Raw genomic sequence first — 16,052 nt, 5'->3', positions numbered from 1 at the left:
ACAACAATAACTGTAGTTAATGACGACAATCCAATAAAGACCAATAACGACTAATGATAAGTACCCCTAGAAACACAACATGTATCCACAGATACTCTAATAAAATGTTGTCATTGAAGAGGACTATCCGGAACGCCTTATGTTTGCACTTACCACATCGGACTGGTTTTGGTGTAACTCCGTAGAGGGCGCTTGATATGAATAGTCGAGTTCAGCGTATTTAAAATTCAATCACATCTGTCTGCTTAATGGACTATACGACATGTTGATTGAATTTCTCACAAGACCGGGCCACTTATGTTCATTCATCAGACTCAGACAACACGCTTTCCAGTTTCAATGGCAGTCAGACGCGCTCTGCTGGACTGTTCTGTGTTGTGTGTTCAAGAAGGAAGTGTTGTTTATCCATTCTGCAACAACTGCTACTCAAGGATGGACGTACAGGACTGCAAAAGGTAAATTGGCAGTGAATAATTAAACATGTGTTTGTGGTAAACAAGGATTATTCAGTTTAATTCTAATAATCCTTATTAGATGTGTCCACTCGGAGTTCCTCGTTGTAAACTCGGGTACGATTTTTCCCCCCGTTTAAGCCTCAATGTTATTTAACGTAATTTAAACGGCCACCCATATTGTATGCGATTAGAAAAATATAAATTGTATGAATTTAAAATACATCTTTGACACACTTTTGATTTTCAACTTGGTATACTTTCAGAACCATCATACCAATACAGGAGTAGTTGGTAGACCAATACAATGAGGGCCATGTTTTACCGTCTATTAAGTCTCTCTTCTCCGTCTCACAGATGTGCATGCTCCAAGTGTGGCTACAATTGTCCAAAAGCCCAGGTGGGCTACAGATACCGTCTCTCTTTGAAAGTCGCCAGGCAGACGTCTATATTTGGGGTTACAGTGTTTGGAACATGTCTGGACCCATTCTTTGGTATTCACGCCAGCGGCCTGCAAAGGTACTTGTTATACGTTTGCATTAGTAATTATGATCATCTCTATGGTAGTGTTTAAGTATCAAACATATACATTATGTCATTTTTACATTTGTATTACTCTTACTGTGTCTATATTAGGCTATAATGACCACGGAAGAGGCAGTGAATGAAGTCTTGCTTAGTGAATGAAGTCTTGAAGTCTTGATTAACGCCAGTTATTTCACTTTATGAGGTTTTCTAACATTAATATGAGTTCCCCTAGCCCTGATATGATATGATATTATTTAGATATAGAGCTCCAGGACTCCCGCCGGAGCACCCGGAGTGTTCAGTGTTCCACTTAACGCATGGTACCGTGGCCGCAAGCTGCTCAGGGCCACACCCCCACCCTCCACCTTGACCCGCCTCTAAAAACAGCATGTTTGTGTAGAGCTCATTGTGGGACTGGCTCATAGTGGCTGTTTTTTTTTTGTCATTTTTGTCCTCTGTAGGTTGATGGAAGAAGAACCGGTTGAAGCAGCAACTAGAGCAACGCTACTTAAGCAGGCGGTCGAGGACTGCTTCATTGGCAGACATTTAACTTTTGGGATAAAGGTGCGGAGTGTTGTGTTGTTCTGATTCTAAGTACATAGACATTGATTGATAATGAGTTTATTACCCAAATTGTTGAGTTTCCATTGGTCAATGCAATATTCCTTTCTAGTGTGTGCTGCGCTGCCATAGGTACTTCTACTACTGCTAACAGTACATCCATACTACTAGATAATTTGACAACGCATCCAGGCAATGCAGTTCTATTGTCATTTTTGTTGTGTGGTATAAGATATAGCCATTTTGGATACCAAGAATAGATTCTTGATTTGTTCATTGTTAAAGGACAATTCCGGTATTTAGCACATTGAGCCCCCTTTCTGGGTTGTCTAGGATGAAATAGAGTGGTTGACACCGAAATTTTGACTATTGGTTACGTTTGGTTGTAGTCTTTTCGCTCGGTTCTACTACTGCCCTACTGTTGAGACGGAGAACCGAGCGAAAAAGACTACAACTAAACGTAAACAGCCCCCTTTCCGTTTCCGGTTCCGATCCGGTTTCCGTTTCAATGGGATTTACAAAATGCCAAATAAAACACGACAGAAACTGTATTTCGTTACGATACTTGATTTGGAACCTCAACGAACACCACTAACCACTCGATGAGCTGCACAGTTCTGAAAACGAACATTTAGGGTTGTTTTAAGGACAGGTTTGTGAATGCCCGTACCCAGCCATTCTGATGCAGGCAGGGGCAATTCGAAATGAGCCAAATACCCGAGACAGGACCAAAGATTTCTGTGTTAACCACTCTATTTCATCCTAGACAAACCAGAAAGGGGGCTCAATGTGCTAAATACCGGAATTGTCCTTTAAATTACTATCAGGTTAGTTTATAATTACATAATTTTAGGATCGACAATAAGCCATACTTTATGCAGTTATCATAGTCAAAAGGAAATCCTATCTGCACGTAATTCACTGAGCTCTTACTTGCCAGGTAAAAGACACAGATCACGGCCCGTGGTTCGATTGCCCCAGTGGTGTGACAGTGGGGACCCCTGCGGGCCCCGCCCGGTTCATCGCCACCCAGGTCAACCTGACTCCGGGGGGTGGGGGGGTTGGGTGCTCCGTGCTGCGCTACTACCAGGCCCTGCAGCAGAGGGCCGGGGCCCTGCAGCAGAGGGCCGGGGCCCTGCGCTCCCCTGGCTCTAGTGAGGCCCTCAAACCGGCTGCTCCTCTTCTGCTGCCTCTCCAGTCTCCTGGCAGAGCGGTGTTGAGCACCCCGCCACACTCCCCTCTCCTCTCCTGCTCACTGTCCAGGTAGGGATGTAACGGTTACCGGTGTAACGGTAAACCCCGATTAAAAAAAAAATGTTGTCAATAACAATTACTGTTTTAATTTCAAATAAAATTATCTCGGTGGATAACCATAAAAACATATATATTTTTATTTTTTAATGTCACCAACGCTCCCTTCTATGATGTCATACTTTGTCTGATTGCCCTCTTCCTACCACCAGATTAATGTACCATGGCTCTGTGGTGAGCCCCGACTCTGCATGGCAACGGTCGCTAGGGGTGGTGACCTCTTCAGCGGAACAAGACACTCAGCAGGATGAAGACGACGAGCATGACGGCAGACCGCCACACCGCCACCGACACCGACTGGCCAATGAGAGGCCAGCAGAGACCCAGAGAGCACCAGCCACCGCTCTTCACTCAAGCAGTGAGAAAGGCTTTGGTATCGATCGTTCCTTCAAATGCTCCCTGTGGTCACCGTCCACTGCAGAGGTTTCTAGCAGCGCCCCCCTCCCGCCCGCCTGTCCAAGACCCCTCCCCTACCGTGGCTCCCCGCCAGAGACCCAGCAAGTTGATGTGCTTGAATGTGATCCCCTGGCCTGGGAGGATGATATGGCCTACTCAGAGAGCCTGGAGGCCTTCAATGTGTGTCAGGAAAACTGGTCTGAAAACAGAACTGCCAGTACTGATCAGTACAGAAATACTAGTTACGGTTCCGCCCGCCACTCCCACAGGAGGACGCTGGCTGATGTCAGCAAAACATGCGCTCCAAGTGACGCCATGCACAAGTCAGACAGGCATGTGAACAAGGTTGTGGGCGTGAGAGGAACTCCGGTGCGTGGTGGATGTTCTTCTCTTGTGAGTTTTGACCCAATGGGAGGCCAGGGATTTTGTGTGGATGGCCCGGGACAAGTGTGTGATGGAGACAGTACTGGTGATATATACAACTGCTCTGCAGACCTGTTCAGTGACCCCATGGCCTTGGTCACCTCGGCAACACAGACGCTTGACCAGAAAGTGGGAAGTGCTGCCAACGGACAAATTATCGTCACGCACAATGACTCACAGACACTTAACACAGACGCAAACACAGATGAGGCAACATGCATTCAAACCCAAGCTTGCAGCAGGTATCGGGCCACCGACAAATTTCAAACCACATTAGGTGGCGTCATCCATGGAAGCGACACTGTCCCGCTGGACTTCATCCCCCCCTTGCAGTCCACGCCCTTGCCAAGGGTCCATGTTCGTACACGGTCTGGTTCTGCTGCTGTACACCAGACCAGTGCAGCATCCAGGCGGCTGGGCAGCTTAAAGCCAGACAGGCAGCCCCCTTGCTCCCCTGGCGTCGTCATTACTACACCACCACCAATCGGGTGTAGCGGGTCAAATGGCTTCACCGCCAGCCACCGCAGGCCCCGGCAATTTCTGGAGCTGCACCCTGTTACCAGTAAGATGCCCACAAGGAGGGACCACAACCTCAAGCTGATATCACGCAGAGGGTTGAGGAATCTGGACAGGGCTAACCGCAATCTGACTAGTAGGCAGATCCTGAATTTCCAATGCCAAACAGCGTTGGGTCTCAAGTGTTTCACAGACGTGTCCATCTCGGTTTTGTGCGTTGACAATGACATGGCCGTGACTCCCTTAATTGGTGAAATGTCCTTTCCAGTGGGTGCCAGACAGGGAGAGAATGCTGACGGCTGTATCAGACAGACTCCATCATTGGAGGTATCTGAAGCACAGACGACGAACGCTATGGAGTCTAAGACCTGGGCGAGTTCAGCTGAGGTTGTGAGGCAGGATGGAAGCGTACATCACTTCCTCTTTAACGAGGAGCAGGAGTTTGATTTGTCCGGAGATTTGTTTGCAGGCTCATTCAATTAGGAAGAAATATCTGAACATATGCGGGAAAAAATGGGGGAAAAATTGAAGAGAATTGTTGCCACGTCCCAGTGGTGGTGGTGTCTTATAAATAAAAGAGGGCATTCAAATATACTGAAGTGATTCATTAGGAGGCCGAAGGCCAAAAGGAAGTGATGCAATAGGTGGCTGAGGCGAGGACATTAATTAGTTGACAAGAGATAGAATCTAATCCCAACCACTAGACATAAATAGGAAGCACACTCAGGAGGAGGAATGACCTCTCACACATGATAACTTAATTAATTGTTTCAAATAACATGTCTTGTTAAATCAATGAGCTTGATGTTTTGCTTCCAGGAATAGGTTATAGGCTGTGTCACAAAACAAAATCTGTCCATGCGCATCTCTCAGGGTGACGTGACTAGTAGCCACCAGACGGGGATTAAAAAAAAAGGTCAGAAAGTCAAGTTCAATACAAAAGTAACTTATTAATTATGTCTAAACTGCGGAAAATAGAAAGATATTCCAACGTGAATTTTGAAGGACACCTTAGAAATATCTATTGTTTATTTCCTAGCCAGCGGACCCTAGATTACGACAAAAACAACACAATTGACGGCAGCTCAGTTGCCGCACTTAACGTTGTTAACGTGGTTTGGAGCAGAGCTATGAATGAATGTTCTAATGAATGTTTATGTTTGAACTCATGAAGTCGTTTGCAACGTGGAACCTAGAATCAATATGTTCGGGGGTGTGTTCAGAATATTGTGCATATAACGTGTACATGTATTAAATGCAGGATATATAAAACAGAAAATAAAATAATGGCTAGGTTGTGTGGTCGATGGGAACCATAGCGCTATAGAATCCTGCCCTACATATTTATATACGTATTTATTTATTTAAGAGCGGTAGGTGTTTTGCTTTACATTGCAAGAGAAAATCTCGTGAGAAACTATATTTTCACATCGCTTGCCCGGAAGTGTCAGGCCAGACATGTCCTTGGCGACTAGGGAAGAACTCGTTCATGTGTAGAGCCATTCATACACCTATCAATTCTTGTGACATTAGCAGGCCAGGTGTCTGAGAAGCCCAGAGACCAAGGCCACGAAAACAAGCGTAATGCCTACACATAGCCACGAGGCCAGGATCAAGCCGGAAACCATGTTGTAATACCACACATAGCCACAAGGGACCAGCACCGAGCACACATACGGGTATCCAAAAGGCGGGAGCTCAGCACCATGCTTAGCTAATCAGAGCGCATTACGGAGGCCACGCCCACCCATTCATAAAGTCACAACACAGTCCAAGGGGTCAGAACGCTCCAGGTAACGCATTTTATCAAATGCCCTACTACGTGTATCTCCACGCGTGCTTGTACAATTCCCCTCCTTTTGCTTCATATACATCATACCGGACCTTTAATAAAATAAAGTGAGTTAAAAGCAATCCTGACTGATCCTGATTTTCCAAAGAACACGGCAACATTATGACCGACCGACTTTCTGGAATAAACCAGAAAGATAACTACCGTCAAGGAAGTTGATCTGTATGTGGCCATATAGTGAAATATATGACATGCCTTTCAAGTGACTATAGGACATCATAGCTTCTGTAATGTGTGTTTCCAAAGTAAACTGAGATATTTGGCCAGGAGTCTTATGTGTGATCATGTGATTGGCTCATTCGGGATTGTATTGGTAAAAGTAGGTTATACCTCATTTAGTAAGATTTTAGGCAGGACACTGACGTAAAAACCTGTTGTGATTTAATGTTGAACAATTGAAAGGTTGAAAGATCTTTCAGAAATGCCTCACTGAATTTGTAGGGGACAGACTATATTCAACATATTTAGCAAAAAAAACACATCACCAAACCAACGTTTATTTATATTAGTCCTACTCAATTTATTGGTTTGTATTGTACATTTGTACTAGTGCTCTCTGAGAGTGAGACAGGCAGCCAGACCCATCTAATGCTCTCTGAGCTTGAGGCAGGCAAGCAAAGACATGAGCACAGTCAGCCAGCTGAGAGAAGAGGAGGAGGAACTGTTGAGTAACTGAGTAACTGAGTAACCATAACTGGTCCTGCAGGTGTGCTGCACCTCCTTGAACGGAATGGGGACGTCGTCTGGTGGAGCATGGGCCAGACTGTCCCGCACCTGAGTGCAGACAAAGGGCGAGTGGGTTTATGTGTGTGTGTTTATGTACTTTGTTTATGTACTGTGTGTGTGTGTGCTTAATTACAGTGTTTGTGTATTATGTATTCTCTGTGTGCATGCGTGTTTATGTCTTAATGGAGTGTGTGTGTGTGTGTGTCTGCTTATGTACTGTCAGTGTGTGTGTGTGTTTAAGTATGTGTGTGTTTGTGCGAGTGTCTTTATGTAGTGTATGTCATGATGTGGTGCTTGTGTGTGTGGAAATGTGTGTGTTTTCCTCTCACCTCCTCTGTCTTGTTGAGAACCCTGAGAAGGTTTTCTCCTAAAGCTGCTTTCACTTCCTCATCCTTCCATCCTCTCGCCAGCAGCTCTGCTACCAACACCGGCATCTTAGACACATCCTCCAGACCCGTTGGTACCCTGAACACACACACACACTGACATTTTTGGCCAATATTTGAGAAAGTGAAAGTTGGTAGGGTGGACAGAGTTTCTACTTGCCTGTTCACGCCATCATAATCTCCTCCAAAGCCGATTATACTGGGTCCAGCTAATTTCTTTATGTAGTCAAAGTGATCTGGGACAAAGTCACACACAGGGTCACAACAGAATCGATTGGTATTTTTTTAATAGCTGCTGGAATCTAGTGATGAAATAATGTACCCGCTACATTGGAGACGTTGGCTGTACGGCCGCATGTTACATAGTTGTTGTAGAAGTTTATCATGACGATGCCGCCCTTGTCTTTCTGTGGAGGAAAGGTAAAAGTTCAAAGATTATTTGTTTTATTAGGTTTATTTATTACTGCAAGCAGCGCTCAACTATTGTTATTCTTAGGCTTTATTCTTTCTTTCTTTCTTTATTATTCTCTACACATTTTGGGACCCTACTCCCTACAAATCTTTCACCTAAAGACTACATTCCGCTTTTGATGCCAATTGTTCCACATCAAAAGTATGCGCAATGCGCTACAGGACAGCTGAGAGGACGCTGGCGTGAATGTCGCCGAAAAGTATCATAGTATTATATATAGTGAAACACTACAGCACACTTTACAGAAATATATAAAAATTAAATTTCTCTCTCCTCCTGAGATTTGAACTCACCACCTTGCGGAGAATGTCGTCGGGGACGTTTCTTTTGTGAGGACAGATGCCGTAGGCGGAGGAGTGGCTGAAGATGACGGGGGCTGCCGACATGTCTAGTACCTGGTTCATTACCTCCACTGTCACGTGGGCTAGGTCTATCAACATTCCCAGCCGGTTCATCTCCTTGATCACTTGCTGTGATTGGAAGAAACAAGAAGTGTTATTCATAACTTGCACTGCTGCAAGCAGGGCTACTGTACTGTTACCTTATTGTTAGGTGCCAAGCACAAAGTGCGAGGCAACCTATTGTGATTCTAGTTGTTATTATTTTTATTCCGACGCGTTTGACTTACACAGCCTACACCGATCGCACGCTTTTTACCAAATTTACTGGACGCGTAGAGGGTGACCCAAAACTAGCAAACAGCAAATATTACACTGATTGGCCCAAAGGTGGCGCTATACCAACTGTCCAAAAATGCAAACTTTGCACAAGCATATCTCGTAACCGGTTTGACCTACACTCATGAAACTTTGCACACACATGCATATACACATGCTGAACAAATATGCCTCAAGAACCTATGACTTCCGGTTCCCAGATTTTCCGCCATTTTGAATTTATTTAAAAACAGTTAATTGCCTAACGATCCCAGGTTTTTTTGACTTTGACAAAAATCCTTTAGCCCATATCATCTATGGACCATTATCTTCAATCTGACCAAAAGATTAGTCTGTACAATAAAGTTTAAAGCACCCATGAGCCAAGTCTAAGAGCTCTAAAACGGGCGTGGTTTAAACCGCGAAAATAGTTAATTGCTAAAATCAACATCAAGTTGGACTCCTATGATGTTGACTCCAATACAAAAGTTGTTCGCAATCAACAACAAGATACAGTCGACATATTTTCAAATGGGGCGTGGCATCGAAATGGGCGTGGCCTGTCACTAAAATCGCCACAGTTCATAGACGCAATGTTTGATTTGAGCGGGACCGACTTAGTGGCCGCAGGGGACCAAAGTTCCAACTGCTCAAGTAAAATAAAGTCGATTGACAAAACAACATGGCCGCCATACGCTCAAAATTGTCAAATTTGAACAAACTTCGACTCTGCAAAGACCGTAATAGTTATGAATATGAAATTCAAAGAAAACGTGTAGACCGGTGCCTGTAACTCACAAACCAAAAATCGTATTTGGCATGTTTGTAGCGCCCCCTACAGGATCTTTAAAAAGCAGCCCCTGCTCCACGTTTCACCAATATGTATGAAACTCGGTAGGCACGTGCCAATGCCTACAGAAAAGCCTCTTTCTGTAGGCATTGGCACGTGCCAATGCGCACGTCACTTTTGAACGGCGTTCGCCAATCTCTTAGGACCGACTGACCCATGTTCAACTGCTGTTCACATGGAACCCTTCTCCACTTCGGCCTTCAAAGTTCTCGTTTGAATATTTGCTACTACCACCAAGATCTGGTGGTAGTAGCCCCAAAACCCACAGGAAGTCGGCCATTTTCATTTTATGGTCATTTTCACTTTTTGCCTTGTATTTGAATGAACTCCTCCTAGGGAATTTATCGGATCTGCTTCACAATTGGTCAGTACAGTCAAAAAATGGTTCTGAACCAACGCCGTGCTATTTGTGACTGTACGTAGAAGGGTGTGTCCGTGGCGTGCCGTCAAAGTTGGCCATTTTGAATTCCGTGGTCATGTATTTGCTTTTTTCGCCTTGTATGTTTATGTATGTTTGCCTACTTAAACAAACGTACACAAACATATGTACACATACATACATTCACGTACATAAACATATGGACACACAGGCAAATATACATAAACATAATAGGTTTTCTGTTTTGTGTTTGTTATTCCCCAATAAGATCAGAGTTTATTCACTAAAAATATCAAGTTTTGGTATCACAGGAGCCAATCCATCACTGTCTCGTCTCAAATGTATGATTGACAGGTTGATATTTACTGACCTTCTGGAAAATGTACTTTATGCAGGAATGTTATGTATGTATTTCATTTCCGTAGGTTATTTACGGACCTTGTAGTTTATATTATGTATGTATTATCTAGAATCTAGATCATGAGCGTTGTATATGTATATATGCATGTATGTGTATATATATATATAGTTTATGTAGTCTATTGACTTACCTTGCCAAATGGAGAGAGCCCATTGTGTTCGGAGGGTTCTGACCCGGTGTCCACCAGCCAGTTATCAGCCCTGTTAGCAGAACAATCTAAATTACCTTATGGTTCCTTTATTTGTTTCCTTACATTCTCTCTCCATTCCTTTGTTCCTTTCCTTAAACACTAATTTAATATAAAACAGCCAGCTGCTGGTTCTTTCATGCACATGTGTGTGTGAGCTTGTTCCTACAATGGTGCATTGCACAGGTATGCGTGTGTCTGCATGTGTGTGTTTGTGCCTCAATGTGGTTTGTGTGTGTGTGCGCGTGTGTGTGTGTGTGTGTGCTTCTACCAGGGTGTGTTGCAGGAGTGTGTCAGGGTGAGGTAGCGGACCCCCAGATGGTACATGGTGCGCAGGGTCCCAAGGGAGCTGTCCAGGGAATGACCGCCCTCCACCCCGATCAGACAGGCCGTCCGATTAGCGCTGAACGCTTCTCTGATTTCTGACCAGCGGTGCAGGGGAGAGGGTCACAATTAGTTGGAGGAAAGTCGAATATTTTGCTATGGTATATATATAACGTTTAGAGTTGGATTAGAGTAATAGAGAAGAATATTTTGGTTATTGCAATAGAGTATTCGAGTAGAGTAGTTGAGAAGAAATGTACATTGTACAATTCAAGACAGCCAGGTTTGATATGCTTCTTACAGTGTTTTCTTGGTTGCATCAATTTGAAAGTTGGGACCAAAGCCAATGTAATTCAAATACAATTAGCCAAATAAAAGGCCTCAAGTTGGAAGTAAAATCTGGGCTGTGTTTTTTTCTCTCAACGCTTCAATAGGTAGAGTGTGCCTTTCACCAAGGCTGAGGTCAGTGATCTTGGGCTTAAAAAGGTTGATGACCACCTTGAAGCACAAGGCCATAGTAAGGCACATATTTGCTCAAGAGGAAAAAAGCACATGTAATGTGCTTTGGTGGGCTGAACTGGAGTCTGGTGGGGGTGGGGGGTATTTTACGTCACTTTTTAAAATGTATTGGTCATTTCACGTAAAAAATACATAAAGAAATTTTAATAGATGCGACTGAGTTTTTCGTATTGTTAGCGCTGCTTCGTATAGTACGTCTGAAGATGACTGACAGGCTTTTATGTGTCACTTAAACAGTTTGCTTGGAAAAATGTTGGAAGGGGCCTGGGCGCCTTTTCTTTCCTGACAAAAAATTTTTTGTCATCATTTTGGGCCATCACCAGTTTGGAACCCGAACAAGCGCATATGGATACAGGCTAACTGTGAGGCCGGTGGATCTGCAAAAATGTAGCTCATTGTTCCACAAGTTTGAAATAAAATATATTATTTTCGTTAATTTTCAGTGCCAAACAACAGATCCCTGTCTCTGTCCCCCACTTTTAGTTTATCTTCACCTACCCCGATTCTATTTCCTTAAAACCAAAAATTTGGATAAAATATGAGCATTTGAACTAACAAATTAAACATCATATACAATCACTGAATGACACTTATGACAATACAATGCACATTTCTCACAAGGAATTCTATCAAAACTAGTGATGCACCGATATGAAAATTGTGGCCGATACGATAATAATATTGCTGTTATGGCCGATACATACCGATGTCGATATCTCTGTATAGAAAACACATTTTTTTGATAATCAAATAAAGAGCTATTTTCCAAAACACATTTGTTTTAATTTTGTAATTTATTTTCAGAAATTACTGATATTTTGAAACAATTTAAGGCCAATAAACATGTTAAATAAAAATAAATATTCATATAAAAATACATTTTTATAAAGGATACAAGTGTGTCCTGAATTCACACAATGAATAAGCCAACCCTGAGTGAGTATTCTCAATAAACATCTAACTCACTTGAGACCAAGTCACTGTATTCTGTTCTGTGAACATTGTACAACAGTTCAAAACTTTAAAGTACAGTAGAAGGCCTTAAATGGCCAAAGCCAAAAGTATTGAAAAAGGTAAAATGTGAAAATGGAGCCAGAAAAAACTGGACTGAACAGACACTGGTTTTTGCAGTCTTCTTAACTAAGTACTGTAACTGCCCAGTACTTTAGGGTTAGGCCTAACTCTTAGCCTTCCCGGGCTTTGGAAGCAGACTAATGTTGTGCTTAACAAACAGGAGCATTTCTGCTCTCTCTGTACCGATCCTATTTCTCTTTTCACTGACGACATTTGAAGCGGCAGAGAAGAGACGTTCACTATCCACGCTAGTGCAAGGAGCGGACAGGTACTTGCGTGCCACTGGGGCGAGGGCAGGGAAGTGGGTCATGTTGCTTTGCCAGTACTGCAGTGGGCTCACGTTTCTGGGGATGGTGGGCTCACGCAGGTTGGTAACCATGCACCTAAAAGAAATATAGACAAGTGTATAAATATACATCTCTGGCAAATCATTAGGAAATTATTATTCAACATTTGTATTCATGACGCCAAATTAAATAAAATAACTGTTTATTCAATTATCTTTTTTTCTTGTGAGGCCTGTAATACATTTCAGCCGTAATATTCTCACATAAGCCACAGGGAGCAGCACCGAGCACATTCAACAATTGGGAGGTAATATTCTCACATAGCCACAGGAAGCAGCACTGAGCACATTTAAAAAAGCTGCAACCTTTGCACATAGGGGGCAACAACGGACACACAGATGAAGTGAGCAAGTTTTTAACGTTGTAGAAGAAGTCTACCACACCTCACTATAAAAGCAACAGCAGAACTTTGAGAAGCCAGAATCTCTTGGGCGGCGTATCGTAGATATAAAGCTTAGAGACGCTCCGTGTGTGTTGTATACCATTCCTCTCCTTTTGTTTCATAGACGATAGACAATAGACCAAAACCTTTACCAAATAAAGTGAGTTAAAAGCGATCCTGTCTCAGCGGCCTTTCCTGGATTCAAGCTTTACAGCTGGCCAAAAAAATCTTTGTACTCAAACTGTTCTGAAGATAGATTTAAAAAATAAACCCTCTGCTCCGACATCTCATAGTTCCAACCATATAGGCTTTTGTGGATCACCTACCATAATCTAAGATCTCACTCATCAAGCCGATTAAGATTCAGATTCCGCTGCTGGGGCTCCGCGGCCGGGTGGTTGGGGCCCGCTGCACTAGCCAACTATCATAGCAGTTAAAAGCAAAACGGACAATCTTAGCGACATTGTCTCCAGGCATTTTGGAGCCATAAAGTTAATGTTAGTTTGTATGTGAACATGACGTGACATTACGTGCGATGTATGACATGAAGCAGTAACATTCCCTTGCACTAGATATTAAAATCATATACCAAATTATAGCCTAGTGACATTATACAATTATAGCCTAATGACACATAAAAAAAGTCGAGTCCTCGTCTTAATTTGCGAGTCCGAATGCACAAGTCCGAGTCCAAGTTCGAGTCATTCGGTGCTCAAGTCCAAGTCAAGTCACGAGTCTCTTATTTAGCTCATGAGTCGGACTCGAGTCCGAGTCTCAGACTCGAGTACTAGAACACTGAAACAAGGTAATAACACACCTACCTGTATGCGAGCCGGGGAATTCTTGGGCATGTAACATGGCTCTCTTCATCTCAAAGTTTTCATCGATCCACTGAGCCGTGAGGCTCAACATGCTTGTTTGATCGAGGTCAGAACTCCAGGTATCCGTTGTAAAACTGATGTCATTGACATTACTGTCGAGTAAAATTGTGGACGTGGGTGGCTACGATATCATGTAAGGCAGGCAGGGCGACGTCCGCAAAGTAACGACGACTTGGCTTGTCATAGCGGGGCTCAGCGACCTCAAGCACCTTGCTGAATCCTTCGTCTTCCACTACTGAAAACGGCTGGTCATCAACAGCGATCATCTTTGTTATTGCCATGGTCAATGCCTTTTGCTTCGGGTGGTTCTTGTGCCATTTCTTGGTCCTTTCCAGCACTTGTTCTATGGGGCTACCGACTGGTGCAGCTGCCGTCGCGTTAGCAGCAGCTTTCTTCCGCTGCTTGTTAGCATTAGCTAGTTTCTCATATTCTTTGTAGGCTTCGGGATGCTTGTTTTTTAAGTGGGTGATCAAATTGGTTGTATTGAACGATTTGACACAAACTCCCCCTCGCATCACCAGGCCCTCACAATCATTGCATAGCCTACAGCATAGCGGAGGATCCTCTTCAGACACTTTGAAGAACGACCAGATGGACATCGCTGCTCCCTCACCAAAGGCAAAGTCACACTGACTTTTTGACTGTTTTTGCCACGTGGAGTATGCGACGTGTAAATTTATGTGCTCATGCAAAAACAAACATCCCCGCCCCCACATTCACATCTAAGAGCTCTAAGCCTACATACACGCCAAATACATAAATTTTATTTCCAATGTGCACAGTGCACCTGTATTTATCCTAGAGCAAGATGCCCTTGCCCATACCAGCTCATAAATCTATCTTAATTCATTGTTAGTTACTTAGGATAAACGTGTCCATTGAAAAAATGTGGTAATAAATGGTAGAAAGCACGGTCAAAAAGATGATGATACTGATACATCAAACAAAAAGGGTCTGAACGTTTAAAATGAGACGTATTGACTGTGAGTCTGACCTTGGCTGCTGGTAGCAAAGCGAAATGTTTCTGGGTACTTCTTACACATCCTGTGGATCACGTCGATCTGCTCCAATGTCTGTCTCACCGCGTCTTTGTACTGAGTCTCACACGGGACGTAGGCTGACCAGAACTACGACGGCACAAGGGATACACAGACAACGGGAGGTGGTTGGGAACAGGTTTAGACAGCATGAGGATCTAACCGGATCCCTCCCTCTAAAAGCACATAGCTTCAGGGATAAATTAGTATGGTTTTGAAAAGGGACAAATACAAATATACACAAAAATAAAATGTATCTGATGCATGCAATTTAGTCGTTTATTTATTAGAAGTGTATTATGCTAATAAGCAATACCAATAATATAAGGTATGGGGCTAAAGGGTACCTGTGCTCCCAGCTTCCCCTCCTTGATCTTGGGGATGTTGGTGTGTGTGCCGTTCAGTGAGTTCAGATCCACTTTGTTCAGCTGGTTGTTAAACAGATTCCGGAGCTGCCAGGGCAGGTCGTTATGACTAAAGAAACACAGGTGAAACACAGGAGATAAAACACACTTCTGTCCTCATAAAAAAATTACTTTTGTAAGGTGTCGTTATCCTGAGAGATATGTGTATAACACAAGTGACGCAAATTATAATGTTTGCTTCGGTCACATATGCCTTATAGGTTGTATCAGTAAGGTTTTCATTAAATAATATGAAAATATAATAAATGGTATCATTAGCATGTGTCTAGTACAACTGCAGATAGGCACAGTGTACCCTATCCATCAAAAAACAAATCCATCAAAGGGTAAATGCTGTGTATTATGGATAATCAGGTATCTGAGTATCGATAGTAGTATTATAGATTTTCCATAATTAAAACTAAGATTTGTTAGTTTACATTTTTGCTAGGTGATATTATATAGCGTGTAGCAGATCCTTAGATATCAAGCAATTTAAGGACATCTAGTAGAGGTTCACTAGCTGGACTTGTTGGTTACTCACCCATCTATCAGAGGAGTCTCTGACATGAGCTTCAAAGCTCTGATCATGTTCTCATCCTGAGCCGTGATTTGAGCCACGACAAAGGTCATGACCCCCATGACTCCACATACATGCGCAAAAACCCTAGATAACATTATTTCCACTTCTGTCTGACAAACACAGAGACCTAAATCGCACAATCTACGTGAGTTCTTCAGTTGTTCTCCCTCTGGGTCTAAGTCAGTTTGTGTCTGTCCGTCGTAGAGTCTCAGCCCTGTGACACACTGTTCTCCGCCTGGGTTCTGGTCATTTCCTGACACGCCCGTCACTCCTCCTCTTTGGCTCAGGTGGTCATTAACACACAGCAGATTATGAGCTCTTCCCCCCCCCCCCCCCCCCCCCCTTCAGACACCCACACAGGGCATATTTTAATGATTAATATCCT

General features: G+C 43.3%; 2 protein-coding genes across 3 annotated transcripts; one reads left to right on the top strand and one right to left on the bottom strand.

The window, feature by feature from the left end:
• Positions 1-339: 339 nt before the first annotated feature.
• ddias (DNA damage-induced apoptosis suppressor) lies at positions 340-4,687 on the top strand (the record flags this gene model as incomplete). 2 transcript variants are annotated; one of them, XM_084476701.1, is made up of 5 exons in its annotated part: positions 340-455; positions 810-971; positions 1,442-1,544; positions 2,482-2,804; positions 3,032-4,687. In XM_084476701.1, 5 exons carry the CDS (start codon positions 340-342, stop codon positions 4,668-4,670), a joined length of 2,343 nt encoding a protein of 780 aa, XP_084332827.1. In that variant the 3' UTR covers positions 4,671-4,687. The 2 variants fall into 2 exon arrangements, 1 of the variants encoding a protein (XP_084332827.1); XR_014637712.1 differs by lacking the exons at positions 340-455; positions 810-971; positions 1,442-1,544 and having other exon boundaries at positions 2,670-2,804; positions 3,005-3,176.
• A 1,888-nt stretch (positions 4,688-6,575) lies between these two features.
• On the bottom strand, positions 6,576-15,851 carry dpep1 (dipeptidase 1). The gene is made up of 10 exons (XM_084476365.1): positions 15,629-15,851; positions 15,028-15,154; positions 14,638-14,770; positions 10,388-10,538; positions 10,060-10,129; positions 7,917-8,093; positions 7,474-7,558; positions 7,312-7,387; positions 7,095-7,230; positions 6,576-6,813 (listed from the first exon to the last, which is right to left on the bottom strand). Exons 1-10 carry the CDS (start codon positions 15,760-15,762, stop codon positions 6,625-6,627), a joined length of 1,278 nt encoding a protein of 425 aa, XP_084332491.1. The 5' UTR covers positions 15,763-15,851; the 3' UTR covers positions 6,576-6,624.
• Between the last annotated feature and the right edge of the window lie 201 nt (positions 15,852-16,052).

The sequence above is a fragment of the Micromesistius poutassou genome (genome assembly GCF_964030765.1).
Source record: "Micromesistius poutassou genome assembly, chromosome: 12".
Taxonomy (NCBI): domain Eukaryota; kingdom Metazoa; phylum Chordata; class Actinopteri; order Gadiformes; family Gadidae; genus Micromesistius; species Micromesistius poutassou.
The sequence above is the reverse complement of the archived record's forward strand: the minus strand, read 5'-3'. Positions and strand labels throughout refer to the sequence as shown.